The 15,158-nt window shown below is 44.0% G+C and overlaps 1 protein-coding gene across 3 annotated transcripts in view; it reads right to left on the bottom strand.

Moving 5' to 3' along the window:
• Window positions 1-14,661, bottom strand: part of DCLK1 (doublecortin like kinase 1) — a 310,171-nt gene extending 295,510 nt beyond the window's left edge. Inside the window, exons 1-2 of one of the 3 annotated variants that reach the window (XM_075919170.1) lie at window positions 13,669-14,661; window positions 8,548-8,937 (exon numbers count right to left, since the gene is read on the bottom strand). In XM_075919170.1, the coding sequence (XP_075775285.1) occupies window positions 8,548-8,923 (376 nt within the window). In that variant the 5' untranslated portion in view covers window positions 8,924-8,937; window positions 13,669-14,661. The remainder of the gene's footprint in view (window positions 1-8,547; window positions 8,938-13,668) is intronic. The other 2 variants (XM_075919169.1, XM_075919171.1) reach the window with 2 other exon arrangements.
• Window positions 14,662-15,158: the final 497 nt, after the last annotated feature.

Raw genomic sequence — 15,158 nt, 5'->3', positions numbered from 1 at the left:
ATATTTTTATTAATCCCTGAAGTTTACATAGAACAGCAAGAGAAATTATTCGTTTGCCAATTCCTGCAAGTTGCACATGTATAAGGTAACAGTCTTACTTCATCTCTATGATCAGATAATCTTCGCAATATCTAGTTCCTGAATTCCACGTTGTATCAGAGGAATAAAAGACCAAACAACTATCTTTTTATGCCCAAATCCACATATAGTAAGTCAATGTTCAGATGCTTTTTACAACATTAAAATTGACAGCAGAAAGTAACAGGCCTTCATTTGGCTGAGGCGAAAGGAGAAGTAGCAAATTATCAACTTAAACTGTGCACCTTTCCTTCACAAAATTAAAGTGCATCATCCATAACATAGGTCTTATTGCCAAAGGAATCTGAGTTTAATTTTTCCACAGTAGTCCAGTAGGTTTAAGATTACATTAATAGAAAATGCATTTAAAGACTCCTAAAGAGGGGGTTTTTTTTGGGGGAAGGGGCGCGAGAGGGGAAGACTTTATTCTCACCTCACTGCTAATTTCTGGAATTGGGCTTCCTACATACCAACAAAGAACATTGCTAATGCAAAGCAGCTAATTTGCATCTTATTTGTTCCTTCAGGACTACCTCCTACACAGCTCCATTATAGCCACATCCTTGCAGCATAGAGCATTTCCCTCAGAGCCTGTCAACACTCTCATGAGTCATCCTAGAAGGATGAAGTCCTCCCTCGCCCTACTCCTACGGGAAGAAGGCAGCATTGTCTACTAGATACTTCTCTAGTAGAGAGAGAAGGATGAGAAAAAAAAAGTGAACCTTGATTGCAGAATGAACCCTCACTAGTTGCATGATCTGTACCCAAGGAATCATGTACACTTAGAGCACTGCAGCAGCACAGCTGTGCAGGTACAACTGATGTGGTGAAGACACGAGAGCGCCCTCCCTTTGGCATTTAAAAAAAAAAAAAAAAAAAAAAAAAAAAAACACACAACACACCCATCCCACAAGTGGCAGAAACTAGGGTCAGTAGGAGATGCTCCCTCCAATATGGTACTATGCACACTAGTGTCTGGAGCAGCCCCCTCACCTGCTGCTGAGCTGAAGCCCCCCCACCAACACAACCACAGAGTCCAGGTATAGGGAGGCCAGGCCGTGGGGCAGGAGTAGCGGGGGAAGGCAATGATGACAACTCAGCTAGGAGCCCCATGTTGGGGGAGGAAGGCACAGAGAGACAGGCGGCACAGAAGGGAGTTCTGGCCCATGCAGCCGAGCGAGCAGTAGCAGGGGAGCCATCAGAGGCAGTCACAGAACTCCAGCCAGAGAGCTCCAACTCCAGCAGCAGCTGGGGAGCCCTGGCCTGGGGAGCTCCAGCCAGCTAGGCAGCATCAGGGTTTGAGCACTAGCCCAGGGTAGTAGGGCATCATGGGCTATGTTGCAAGGGACCTCTTCTGGTCCGGCAAATCCCCTTGTTCAGAATCAGTTAGGTTCCGAGGATGCCAGACGAGGGAGGTCCAACCGGTAAATATACAGGTAGTCCCCAACTTACGAATGGGTTACGTTCCAAACACCTGGTCATAACTCACTTTGTTCACAAGTCGGAATACATGCTTTTAAAATGTGGCTGCACTGTTCGTAAGCGCGGATCGCGCAATCGTAACTCGGGGTCTGGCTGTAATGGGCTTAATGGGAAGTTGGTCGTAAGTATGAACGGTCATAAGTCGACTCGTTCGTACAGGGCCGGCTCGAGCCATTCCTGCGCCCCGGGCTGCGGGCATGCAAGGCTCCGCTCCCAGGTGCATGGCGCATGCGCGGCCCCGCCCCCTGGCATGCTGCGCACCTTATAGCTGCAATTGGGCGTGCAGTACCTGATGGCAGCTCTAAGGGGTGCCGTGCAGCCCCCAGCATGCAGCACCCCTTACAGCTGTCATCAGGCTCCCTCCATAGGTTGGCTCCCCGGGCAGTGCCCGGCTAGCCCCCCCCCTTAATCTGGCCCTCGTAACTCGGGGACCGGCTGTAGTGAGAGAGCGTTAGTCTAATCATAAACAAAAAACAACAACACTTTAATGACATTTCTGTTCAAGCTGTTGAAATGCGGGGAGGTGGCAAAGCCAAGTGATTTTCCAGCTCTTCACACAAAGAGCAACAGCTGCAAGCTAATTTTTACTGTTATAAACTAGCAAAATCAGTTAAATTTAATAAGAAAAAAGTTTAAATAAAAAAAAACCTCATTCCATTAGCAGGCAGAGCGTGAATCTGTACTCTGCATTGTTCTCATTGGCTAGTAAATCTGCAAAGTGTTCCATCTTGCAGTTTTACACAAAATACGTACAGCACCAGAGCTCCAGAACACACCAACTGTTTTTGGGTGGGACACAGATGTAATTTTTAAATTATGCACAAGGATTTACTCCTTTCATTCCCACCAGGCACATAAGAGATAGGAATATACAGTTTAGCTTTGAGCATTACACTAACACTCAGGTGCAGGGGCAGGCCTAGGAAGAAAAGACACTTCGTGTTTGCCTGCCCCAAATTAATAAACCCCCTTTTCTCTCTCTCAGATTTTCAGTCTGAACATTGGTATTTGAATAATCACATTATTTCACCAGGTGGCAGTAACTGATAAATTACTGGATAAGTATCAGCTGATCAGGTTAATATTTTCAAGATAATTTAATTGTAATATACCCTCTGCATTATGTTCTCTCTCCTTGGTAGCTGGCTTTTGCACAGATTTTAGCTGCCAGCATTTATATTAGGGACATCTGCTTCCTAGTGACTGAACCAATAGACAGTATGAAGAGCTCAATTAATTATTTAGAGAAAAGAGAAGCATGGTGCAGGAATGGATAGCAATGGCTATTTCTTTCCTCACCCCCACCCCAATATAAATACTGCATGCATCTACTATTGCTCCAATCCTACACTAGAATCCAAAACCCTTATTTCAACATCAGGGTTCTCTCCCTTCCCCCCCACATCTATTGTACTAAAGTTATGGTCTTGAACCTATAATCCTTTACTTAAGTGAGCAGTCAAACTGTCAATCAAGCACCCAGTCTCAACCATTTTCTACTCAAGCACCTTTACAGTCATTCATTCTACTGCTGTGCAGGGAGGAGCTCTTTCAGAAGTCCTCCTTAGCCACTTTATCCTCTTCCAAAACCTGCTCCTTTTACCTCTCTCTGCTGTGGTGCTTACAAAAAACTCGTTGATCATAGCTAAGTATTTTGTGTGCTGAAATTGCTTTGTTTTCCCAAATATAGAATTTTCACTAACATCCTGTCCTCTTTCCCTCCTCATTAGTTGAGCTCTGCGCAGATACAAAATTGATATCCACAGCTGCAAAAATGATCCATGGATACCTATGGATATAAAGCAGATATCTGCAAATTTGCAGGGTTCTACATACAAAATTTGTATCCGCAGCTGTATCCACAAAAAATGAACTACTGAGCTCCACATCTATATCTGTGGATGCAGATATATGTGGTTATCTGTGAATTTGCGGGTCTCTATATATTGGTTTTCTTCCATGTGTTCCCCTCATCATATGCTGAAATGGTTAGTTCTAGGTCACAAGGATATTAAAAATCCCAACATAAGTGGGTGGTATAGTAGCACTTAGTACACACTGGGGCCTCTAGTCATTATAGCGATACAAATAAATACCCCCTTAAATCAATAGAGCTACTCACAATAGAAAGGTTAATAAATCAGTACCAAAATTTGCAGAATTACTCACGGTATTTTTAAGAGTAGCACTGAAAAAAAAGTGGAAGGCTCTTCTTCCTTTTTACTCAAAGGCAAAGATTTCTCTTTAAGTTTTGCTAAAATACATTCACACAATCAAGGCACAGGCTGGGCTGACAGCACAACTCTAATGTTATGATATTTTGGGACTTAAGTTACAGATGAAAGGATAAAATGTAAAACTAGTATACTCCAGAACTATAACTGAAGCTCCATTACACTGGCCTACAAAAGAGAAGAGATACCAGGTAAACGGTTTCTTTATTCTACTCAGACAACTGTTCTCTCTATTCAGTGTAAGAAGTCAAAGACAAGTCAGTAGGTATCTTGGAAGCAGTGCCCTAAACTTGAGGTGAGGGAGCCCTAGTTTGGAAGAAGCCTCTGAATTCAGAACTACCTATCATTAGGGAACAGTGACGTGCACGCACGCGCACAGTTTAACCGGTTAACCATGCAGGTCTGGAATCCCGCAGTTGGGGGAGGGGAGGCCCTGCTCCGGACATACAGACACACGCGCCATATTGCGGGCAGGAGGGCCTATAGCCTAATCACACCGTGGGGAGGCAGCGGGCATGCTCCAGCTGGGACTGGGCTGCCAGTTAACTGGTTACCAAGTAAGCATGCCAGTAAGGCTAATGCTTCACAGGTAATCAGTTAGCCAGCTAAGCTTTACATCCCTAGCTCAGAACTAGTACAAGTCTCCGCCCCCCCTTCTCCTCCCCCACACACACACGCCCCCATCTCTCTTGGGAGAGCAGAGTTGAGGTGTGGGCCCCATGCCACAGTCTTCACCCCAGGGTGAGGGGTTCATAAGAACGGCCATACTGGGTCAAACCAAAGGTCCATCTAGCCCAGTATTCTGTCTGCCAATACCATGTGCCCCAGAGGGGGTGGACCGAAGACAATGATCAAAAGACTTGTCTCCTGCCATCCATTTCCAGCCTTTGACAAACAGAGGCCAGGGACACCATTCCTTACCTATCCTGGCTAATAGCCTTTTATGGACCTAACCTCCATGAATTTCTCTAGCTCTTTTTAAAAGTCTGTTATAGTCGTAGCCTTCACAGCCTCCTTTGACAAGGAGTTCCACAGGCTGACGGTGTGAAGAAGAACTTATTAGTTTTAAACCTGCTACCCATTAATTTCATTTGGTGTCCTTTTAAATAAAGAAAAGTTATTCAACCTTTCCCACACCATTCAGGATTTTATATACCTCTATCATATTCCTCCTCAGTCTCCTCTTTTCTAAAGTGAAAAGTCCCAATCTCTTTAGCCTCTCCTCATATGGGACCTGTTCCAAACCCCCTAATCATTTTAGTTGCCCTTTTCTGAACCTTTTCTAATGCCAAAATAGCTTTTTTGAGGTGAGACCACCACATCTGTATGCAGTATTCAAGATGTGGGCGTACCATTGTTTTATATAGGGGCAGTAAGATATTCTTAGTCTTATTTTCTATCCCTTTTTTAATAATTCCTAGCATCCTATTTGCTTTTTTGACTGCCACTGCATACTGTGTGGATGTTTTCAGAGAACTATGTACAATAGTCAAAGGCTTTCTGAAAATCTAAGTATACTAGGTCTACTGGATCCCCCTTGTCCACATGTTTGTCAACCCCTTCAAAAAACTCTAACAGATTAGTAAGACATGATTTCACTTTACAGAAACCATGTTGACTTTTGCCCAACAAATTATGTTGTTCTACACATCTGATAGTTTTATTCTTTACTATTGTTTCAACTAATTTGCCCAGTACTGACGTTAGACTTACCGGTCTGTAATTGCCAGGGTTGCCTCTAGAGCCCTTATTAAATATTGGCATTATGTTAGTGGTCTTCCAGCCCTTGAGTACAGAAGCTGATTTATAAAGGATAGGTTACAAATCACAGTTAATAGTTCCTCAATTTCACATATGAGTTCTTTCAGAACCCTTGGGTGAATGCCATCCGGTCCAGGTGATTTGTTACTGTTAAGTTTTTCGATTTGTTCCAAAACCGCCTCTAACGACACTTCAATCCTGGACAGCTCCTCAGATTCATCACCCACAAAGGATGGTGCAGGTTTGGGAATCTCCCTAACATCCTCAGCCGTGAAGAAATCATTTAGTCTTTCCACAATGGCTTTATCGTCCTTGATTGCTCCTTTTGTACCTCAATCGTCCAGGGGCCCCACTGGTTTTTTTTAAAGCAGGCTTCCTGCTTCTAATGTACTTAAACATTTTGCTATTACTTTTTCAGTTTTTGGCTCGCTGTTAAGAAAAGCCAAAAAAGATTGAGTATTACATTTTTACACTTAATTTGGCAGTATTTATGTTCCTTTCTATTTACCTCACTAGATTTGGACTGACTTTTTTTAAAAATGACTTTCATCTCTCACTGCTTCTTTTACATGGTCAAGCCAAGCCACAGTGGCTCTTTTTTACGTCTCTTACTAGGTTTTTTTAATTTGGGGTATACATTTAAGTTGGGCCTCTATTATGGTGTCTGAAAAGTTTCCATGCAGCTTGCAGGGATTTTACTCTAGTCACTGTACCTTTTAATTTCTGTTTAACTAACCTCCTCATTTTTGCATAACTCCCCTTTTTGAAATTAAATGCCAGAGTGTTGGACTGCTGAGGTGTTCTTCCCACCACAGGACTATTAAATGTTATTATATTATGGTTACTATTCCCAAGCAGTCCTGTAATAGTTAACTCCTGGACCAGATCCTGCGCTCCACTACGTAGTAAATCGAGAATTACCTCTCCCCTTGTGGGTTCCTGTACCAGCTGCTCCAAGAAACAGTTATTTAAAGGCATTGAGAAATTTTATCTCTGCATCTCATTCTGAGGTGACATGTACCCAATCAATATGGGGATAATTGGAATCCCTTATTATTATTATTGAGGGTTGAGGCAGGAGGGTTGGGGTCCCATGCTCAGGATTAAGGCAGAGGAATTAGGGTGCAAGATTTTGAGTGGGGATGAGGGCTCTGGCACTAGGAATGAGAAGTTTAAACTTTGGAGTACAGCAAGCAGGCAGCACTGAAGTTGGGGCCAGAGGACTTCACCCAGCTCAGGGACACGCGCACACACACACAGTTTGGCTTTCACCAAAACCCCAGAAAGGAATCATCTGCTGGAGGTAAAGGGGGTGAGACCATATGTCTCAGGAATGAGTCCTCCCCTCCTTTGCAGGAGCAGTTCAGCCTGCCTCCTGTGCCGCTCCCTTAGAGCCAGGCTGGGGGAGTGCAGATGAAGGAGGAGGGACCCTGGGGGAGGCATGCAAGGTGGAGCTGGGAAAGAGACCCGGCTCCAACACTGGTGAGGCTAAATCAGGCCTGGGAAAAATACCATCTGTAGGCCGGATCCTGCCCACCAAGCCACTGGATCCGGCCTGCAGATGCAGCAGGGAACCTCAGACAGACTCCCTGCTTGCCCCGCCCCCAACACCACTGAGAAAAGCAGTTGCTGCAGCCATTTCTGTCTGTTAGCTATGAGCTCAGGAGTCAGGGGAGGAGAAGTGGCGCTTCACATGCTCCAGCACAACCCCATTGGCCAATTTCTGGCCAATTGATACTGCCCGTTTGAAGACCAGGCAGCACAAAGTACCACTCCTCCCTCTCCTCAGGCTCTTATTCACCAACCCACACAGTGCATGCAGCTTGTGCAGGGGCAAGGCAGGCAGGGAGCCTGCCTGAGAAACATCCTGGGCTGCTGGCCAGGAGTCACCCAGTAAGTCTCCCAGCCTGAGCCTGCCTCTGCACCCCAGCTCCTCCCTCCCCCAACCCTCTACCCCACATAAGCCAAATCCTCTGTCAGACTCCTGAGCCCATACCCACCTCCCAGACCCTGTACCCCATCCTCCTGCCCAGGGTTGCACCCCAAGCCCCTGCACCCCATTTCAGTGATCCAGATCACAACCGTCTCCTTCACCCAAATTCCCTCTCAGAACACACACTCCCTCATGCACCTAAATCCCATTCCTCAAGCTCCCTTCTGCACCCAGCCTCCATCCCAGATCCCGTACCTCCTCCATTAAGGTCATGGAAGAGTGCTGCCCTTGACAACTTTCCAAAATCATAACGTGAACTGCCCCCTACCAAAAATTACCACCCACCCCGGGCTAGACCTGCAGCTGAATTTGCTAGAGCTCCAGCTCCATGGGCTATACAACTTGCTGCTCTGTAAGGGAACAATGAATATTCCACAGCTGATGGGTCTGATATCATCACTGCATTGCAGGGAGAAATAAAATGGTAATTTATGGTTCAGACAATAGGCCCTAATTGAGTAGGAGTGATATTAGCCTTTACCATAGAGCCTACTTTTACTTCAGTTAAATAGCTGGAGTACTCTTCACTAGCGTAAGGTAAGACATTTACTGCAGAGGTCTTCACTGTGAAGTGATAAAAAAATTTTAAACTCCAACAGTACTGGCCTTTTGTATCACTGAGGACATCTGCTGAAATTAGGAGTTGTCAAAATAAGAGACTTTTCATGAAAGGAGGAGAAAGGCAGAAATCCGCACAATGAGCAAGGAATACAGAACCTACTGTCTCAAACAGAGACAATATCTTTCTCCTTCAGTACAAGTAAAACGGTAATATTCTTCAAGCTCTATTCAAGATGCAAGTTCCCTCCAATGAGACAAGAAAACCTTATGTAATAACCTGAGTCACAATACCATGTACTCCTCCTATTTGTGGAAAGTTTGTCATGAAGCAGCTTACAATATGCAAAATGTTAGACATGCATTGATGCAAATGTAACAGTGGTAAAATAAAGTAGTGATACAGACAAGAAATTTATACCCTGCCTCTTAAATATTCACCTTCTACTAGCTGGTCCAAAGTAGAAATCTTCTTGGCACCATCAATGGTGTAGATTGTTCTCACACCCTGGGGCAGATTCACATTATCAGATAGAGTTCGGGTCAAATCAGCCAGCAGGGCCTCAAAAGATCTAAATCGGTCAGGGGAGATGGCATAAACAATCCCTTTGAAATACCGGTCTCCATTGCGATAGAAACGAACTTTCTTTGCTTTTTTCTCAGAACTGAGGGTTTGTAGAGTACGGGTTCGGTAAAAGCTGCAGTGGGCACTGTGGGTAGGGCTAGGCAGACCATTTACCCGTGACCCTCTGCCGTATCGCTGTGCCTTATCACGCTCATCAAAGTGTTCCAGCTCCATGTCTCTCCCAAAGGACATCTTTGATGGTAAATCTGGGATGAGAAAGAGAAAGAATTAAATGGAGAAGGTATTTTAAGAACTCTTGTTTAGAACTCATTAGTATTCAAGTACAAATAAAACATTGCAGCATGCTCTTCCACAGAGTGATTACGGTAAACTAATTAAATGCTGCCACTTTTTTTTTTTAATTATAACTTACAGCACATTGAAATTACTTGCTGGGGAACAAGTTGACTGTGTAACCTAGCTGGCATCTTTATACTATAGCAAAAAGCAGACTGTCATGGTAATGGTGGCACATACACGCATGCGCACACACAAAAAAACCTTTAGATCAAAAAATAAAGCGAGATGTGATGCCCAGGCAACATTCATATATGCTAAAAAGTTGAGGTACTGGTAAGAAGAACAGATGAACTGATTTTTTGCTAGTCTTGTTCCTAAATGAAGCTTCTAATCCTATTACAAGTGACATAACCAGCTCACTCATGTTCTCAGCACTGCTCATCCAAGTCTGACCACAGAGAATCTGCTACTTAGTGGATTATAGTTACTTCCAGCCAATACGTGACAACTAATTAGAACATTTCAGAAGGAGTATAATGAGATTTTTGCCTTGGATGTTTTAAGATTCCTTGATGCACCGTAATAAAGGCTTGCAGACAAACCTCCGAGGGATTTAAATCATAAAAATTTCACCTCACCCATTTGATACAAGTAAACTAGTGGCAGTATCATGACACTTTGATTAGCATAAAAGTAAAAAATAATGATATTTTTAAAATTAGAAGATCCAACATAGTGGACTAAAATGGTAGGTGAACCTGATAAAGTGGGTTTAACCCACGAAAGTTCATGATACAATATATTTGTTAGTCTTTAAAGTGTCATAGGACTGCTCACTGTTTTTAAAATGGCACTGCTCTTAAAATGGCAGAGATGGGAAACAGTTTAAATTTAGAAAGTAAACAAATTCCTCAACTCAGGGGGAGGAGCTTAGCTATCTAAAATAGATTAGGGGAAGGAGCTCAACCCAAGATGGCATCAGAGGGAGGAGCTTAGTTATCTATAAATAGGATAACGTCAGGGAGAAGAGCAAGACAGGAAGTACAAATATGCTAATATGTAGAAGTTGATTGGCTGAAACAAGCTGACAGAGCGCAAACAATATATAAAAGGATGGACAACCAGCAGGCTTCTGAGAGAGTTTTGGGGTTTATAAAAAGCATAAGACTTAGGAAACAGCAGCAGTGATAACAGTGTACTGGTCACCACGGTAACAGATTTCAGAGCAGCTACCTGCAGAAGCAGCAACATCTCTCATCTCCAAGCACTGACACAGTCTTTTCTAATATTAACAGGGTAGAGGGACCTTCACCAAATCAGAGGGATTCTGAGTGAGGTTGAAAATCTAATTCTTTGTGTTTTGCTAGGGAGCACCTGGATATGTTTGTCAAGAAATCTAGAAGCCGGTGTTTGAGTGAGATTCCTCCCACTCATCCTGTGATTATCTGATCATGGGCTCACTGGATGTCAAATAAAATTAACTGTTAAGACTAGCATTTAAAAAAAAATCTTCTCAAATCTAAGACAAAAGCCTTTGTATATGAAGAATCTGTATATGCTTATTACATTGGGAATACTGAGTCCTCTGTATGTGTTACATACTTTAGGCAGTCTGTGTCTCATTTTGCTGTATTGCTTTATTATACAAATTCTTAAATGCAATTTTCTTGCTTTACTAAACCCACTATAATTTTAATTTCTGTTAAAGGAACAATTATTTTGTTTTTGAAGAATTACTGCTTGTGTTGGTAATTTTCATAGATAAAAAAGCTTTGCTCCAGGCAGCCATTAAATCTCACCCCACATTCTACAATAGAAGGGTTGGAGTTAACAACACTCCCAGATATTTAGCACACATTGAAGTTGCAGGCTCTCAATTACCACAGAGTAGTCATGATTAACAGGAGCTCCTGAAACTAGTATCATCCCCTAAACAAGCAGCCTTACAGAATATATATATATATGTTTTTTAAATGGAGAGCAGTAAATCTTTTATCTAGTGTTCAGAATTTGTCATCCCTAATAGTTTATCCTGGTGTGAAAAAAAAAAGAAAAAGAAAAATCAGTAACTCCGCATGGCATAAATCACTGAGGACTTCAAAAACATTAAATGAATTAGCAACCCAATTTCAAACACCTGAGAGTCCATCTGGGGCCTTATTAGTGGTTAGGTTCTTAACTGAATAATTCCAACTTTAATATATATTTAATATACCCTTAAATATAAATAAAATGGCTTAAATTTTCATGGTATATGCAGCTCTCACTTCCTCTTTTCAACGTATTTTAAAAGCCCCTGAACTAATCGTGTCAAAAAAAGTGTCACTAACAACTGTCAGTCTTCATCTCTATATAAATCCTTCAATTTTGTTTAAAACAACAAAATACAATAAAATGAGAAAAAATAGTCTAAGAGCCACCCTAGAACGTAAAAGCATCTGCTGAATAACAAGGCACAGTAAATTTATAGTGCAGATGCACAGACCTAATTTAGAAAGGTGTTCTCCCACTGATTTCCAGTAAAAAGGATTTAAAAAATAGCAGCTTTATTACCCTTATTCCTTAAACAGGTACAAAAATAAATAATCGAGAAAGAGTTCGATATGACAAAGAGAGAGAAATGGACAGATACTAATTGGTTTACACAGCTACCTGTTAAAGTGAATAGTATGCCCCAGAGCTCAACTCTCAAGCATGTGAATAATCCCTTCCAAAATCATTGGGCTAGTCACATGCTTAGACTAAACATTTTCCAAAGTTAATGTAAGACCAGGTTAAGGGCCTTCTGGAGATTATTTATTCCAATTTCATTAGGATTTGACCCATCTTATTAACCAAATATGCCATCATGGGTATATTTGAATCAAGCATGGGGGTCTGTATTTACATATTTTACCTTGTATCTGCATATGAAGACTTGCTGCACTACCAACAAAATACCAATTATGGAAAACATCTTTCTAGACCAACCCTTTCCCCCAGTGCCCTGACACAACTTCAGTTTCAAGTCAACTAGCACTTCACTATCATCCCATTATACAGAGAATGATAAGTTATTATTTAAAGGGGGACTTTCAGATCAATATAGGCCCAAAATTAACAGCAATGTTTTGATGGGGGGGGGAGAAGGGGAAGGATTAACCTTTTTTTTTAAAATAAGGTAACATCCTCTCACAGAGCTCTCAATCTAAAGATTGCACTTTGAAAATCAAAGTGAGTAGAATAAAAAAAAAAAAACTCTGCAATGTCTACTGTGGTTTCATTGTCCCAACCAAGTGAAACCAAATAAGAAGAAGGGGGGGGGGGGGGGGAAAAAGCCTACACACATATACCTTCCCCTTAAGGGCAGCACATCTCAAAATTCCCTTTTTAATCATCTCAGGTCTTTCTAATAGAGGATAGCCTGGGTCATTCCTCTTACTTTCACATAAGTCATTTTTGCCTCCAATTAAATCCCTTTAAAAAGGGAAATAAGAGTCTCCCTGGAACAATGTGCTCCTGCCTTTCACACTCCGGAGTGTTCACATCAGAAGGCCAAACTAAAACAATGAAATTCTAGATAATAATTTGATTGTTACTCAGAGCAGATGTTACTATATAAAAAGGCACAGTTCACACCACATACATCTATAGGCAACTTATACCTATACACATATACTGCAGGTGTGAGTTGCTTAATATGTAAAACAATCTCACAGCCCCAAATACACAGAATACAAGAAAGATTACAAGAGTGTATTTTCTAATCCTTTCCTAGATTCAGTCTAATGTATGATGTAATATCATGATGTCAAAAAAGAGATTTATTCTTCTGAGGTGGCACAAAACGTGTTTGAAATGCAACTAAGCCAGCTGAACCCTCTATTCATGGCCATATTGCGCCACGCGTTTTAAAGCAGGAAGCGCTGCTTAAAAACTATGCGTCTCAATGGTAAGCGAGAAGATGCAGATTCCCCAGAACTGCACGTTTTGGGGCCGTTCCTGGGAGGGGGGCGCGGGGTTTGGGACATGCCCCCCTCCAGTCCCGCCCCTTTACCCAAGGCGCCTTTCCTTAGCTAGGTCGGGAGCCGGCAAAGTGGGGCGGGGTCGGTGGGCCCCTGCCACCCCAGCCCCGCGTCCCCTGAAGCGGGAGGCGGAGACGCCCAAAGCGCGGAGCCCAAGTCGACTGCCCTAAACCACAGGACGGGACGGGCCAAAAATTACGTAACTGGCTTCTCCAAAATCCGGGGGGTGGGGAGGGACCCGCCAGAGCCAAGCAGCAAGGTGCACGACCAGCGAACCAAAGGAAATGCAGCGCAGACTAGAGAGAGCCGGCGAGCAAGCAGTGACCCCAGCCGAGCGGGAGAGAAGCGAAGCTGCCCATTCATTCAGCTGGCATGCTCCCCAGCAGAGTCTGCCCCCCAACGCTAGACCCTGCAGGGAGCGGATCCCTCCCCGCAAGCTCTGTCACACGCAGCCAAACGGGGGTTAAGCCGCGCACCACCCGCTGCAAACCGAGTAACAGAGACGCGTGACAACACCCTGCTCTAAAACGCAGCGACCCCAAACAGCAGAGCCCCAGACAAAAGCGGCAGGTGCACCCAGGCTAGAAATGTGCATTGCAGCGTTCCCGGGAAAGCGTGGCGGGCCCCCCCCCAGCACCGGCCGGGCTGGCAATGGCAGGAGGCACTGCTGGTTTGGTAGATTAAAAGGCTTACCGGTTTCTCGGTGGTTTGGAAGCGCGTCCACCCCAAGCCTACGTCTGCTGGCTGGTTGTGAAGGACGTGCTGGGTTTCAGCTCAAAGAGCTCCGATCAGCAATGTCCCCCGCCCTGCTTGACTGCAAGTGTGGTCGCAAAGAGCAGCTTGGATGCCTTTTGTTAGGTCTCTTCTGGCCCTCCGGCTGGATGGTGCTGCGGGTGAGGTTGGGCGGCAGCTGCTTCGCCTTTCTTCTACTGTCTGCTGCTGATTGCAGCGATTTGCATTAGCCCGTCCCTCATTGAGATGCTGCTCTTCACACCAGCCTCTCGCCGGCTGTCTCTCCAGAGGGCGGCGCCGCGCCACAGCCTCCCTCCTTGCGCCGGGGGGAATTGGCACTGACGCTCCGGGCTGGCTCTCCGCGGATACTCCGAACCGAACCCTCCAGCAGCGTTCTCCCGCTGTGCACGCCCCGGCGAGGAGAAAGGGGCGCTGCTTCGCTTGGCTAGTGCCTCTTCGTTCGTGTGAACCCGAAATGGAGTGCGGGGAGGGGGAGGAGAGAGGCCCCTATCGGGAAAGCCAGTTAAAACGTGAAATAGCCCCAGCTCCGTTATTTTTCATTGCACCACAAATCCCTGTCTCTCCTCTCCCCTTTGCCCATCGATCTCCCTGCTTCTTTGCTTAAGCTTTTATATAGGCCGCGGAACGCCCAGGGATCTGTTCCGATGGTGGCGCGCCGCAGTAAATTTAAGGATGTCTTCTAATCTGAGCCAGGTCCCCTTCCTATGGGGTTCGTGAATCCCTCCATTTGGTTTCAGATAATTAAGCAAACGTGTCAGCCTTGGGAGGCTGCAGGGAGGGAAGCCAGATCCTCCATGCTATTGGCTCTGAGGGAAGTCACTTTGAAGTGCTTTGAGATCCTCAGTATATGTCTGCATCTGAAGTGCAAAATGGAGTAGTATAAAGCTGGTTGGAAAATGAGACATAATTGTCACCACAAAATTTAATCCTGGTACTTTGTGTTGAAATTTGATTATTTTTTTTACCAGTTGATCAAAAATGGGATGAAATATTTATGACCATTTTCATTTAAAATGTGTTTTTCATCAAAGTTCAGATGAAAAATGTCAGAATTGTGACCTTTGAAACCTTAACCAATAATAATTAATAGGGAGGAAGAAGCTTAGTCAAGAAGGGCTTGCAGAAATTGGAAAATGCAGGATTGCACCCAACAGTATATTCTCCAGTACTGCTTTGTGACAGCAGCCCACATTAGTTTAACTATCTCAGATTGGTGACTTCCATCATTTCCCAAGTGAGACTTTTCTACAGTTTTATAGCTCCAACTATAAAAGACATTTTCTGAATAGTTTAATAGAAAATGTGTTACACTTCAGCCCATTACTTCTCCTGCCTGCTTGTACTCACATACATGATTTCTGCTCTTCTTTGTGATTACATCCTTCAGACCGGTATTAAGCCTGCCAGCTGGGGAAGACTAGCCCTTGGCC

This window comes from Pelodiscus sinensis, chromosome 1, assembly GCF_049634645.1.
Source record: "Pelodiscus sinensis isolate JC-2024 chromosome 1, ASM4963464v1, whole genome shotgun sequence".
NCBI lineage: Eukaryota > Metazoa > Chordata > Testudines > Trionychidae > Pelodiscus > Pelodiscus sinensis.
Note: the sequence above shows the minus strand (reverse complement) of the source record. Positions and strands in the feature narration are given on the sequence as shown.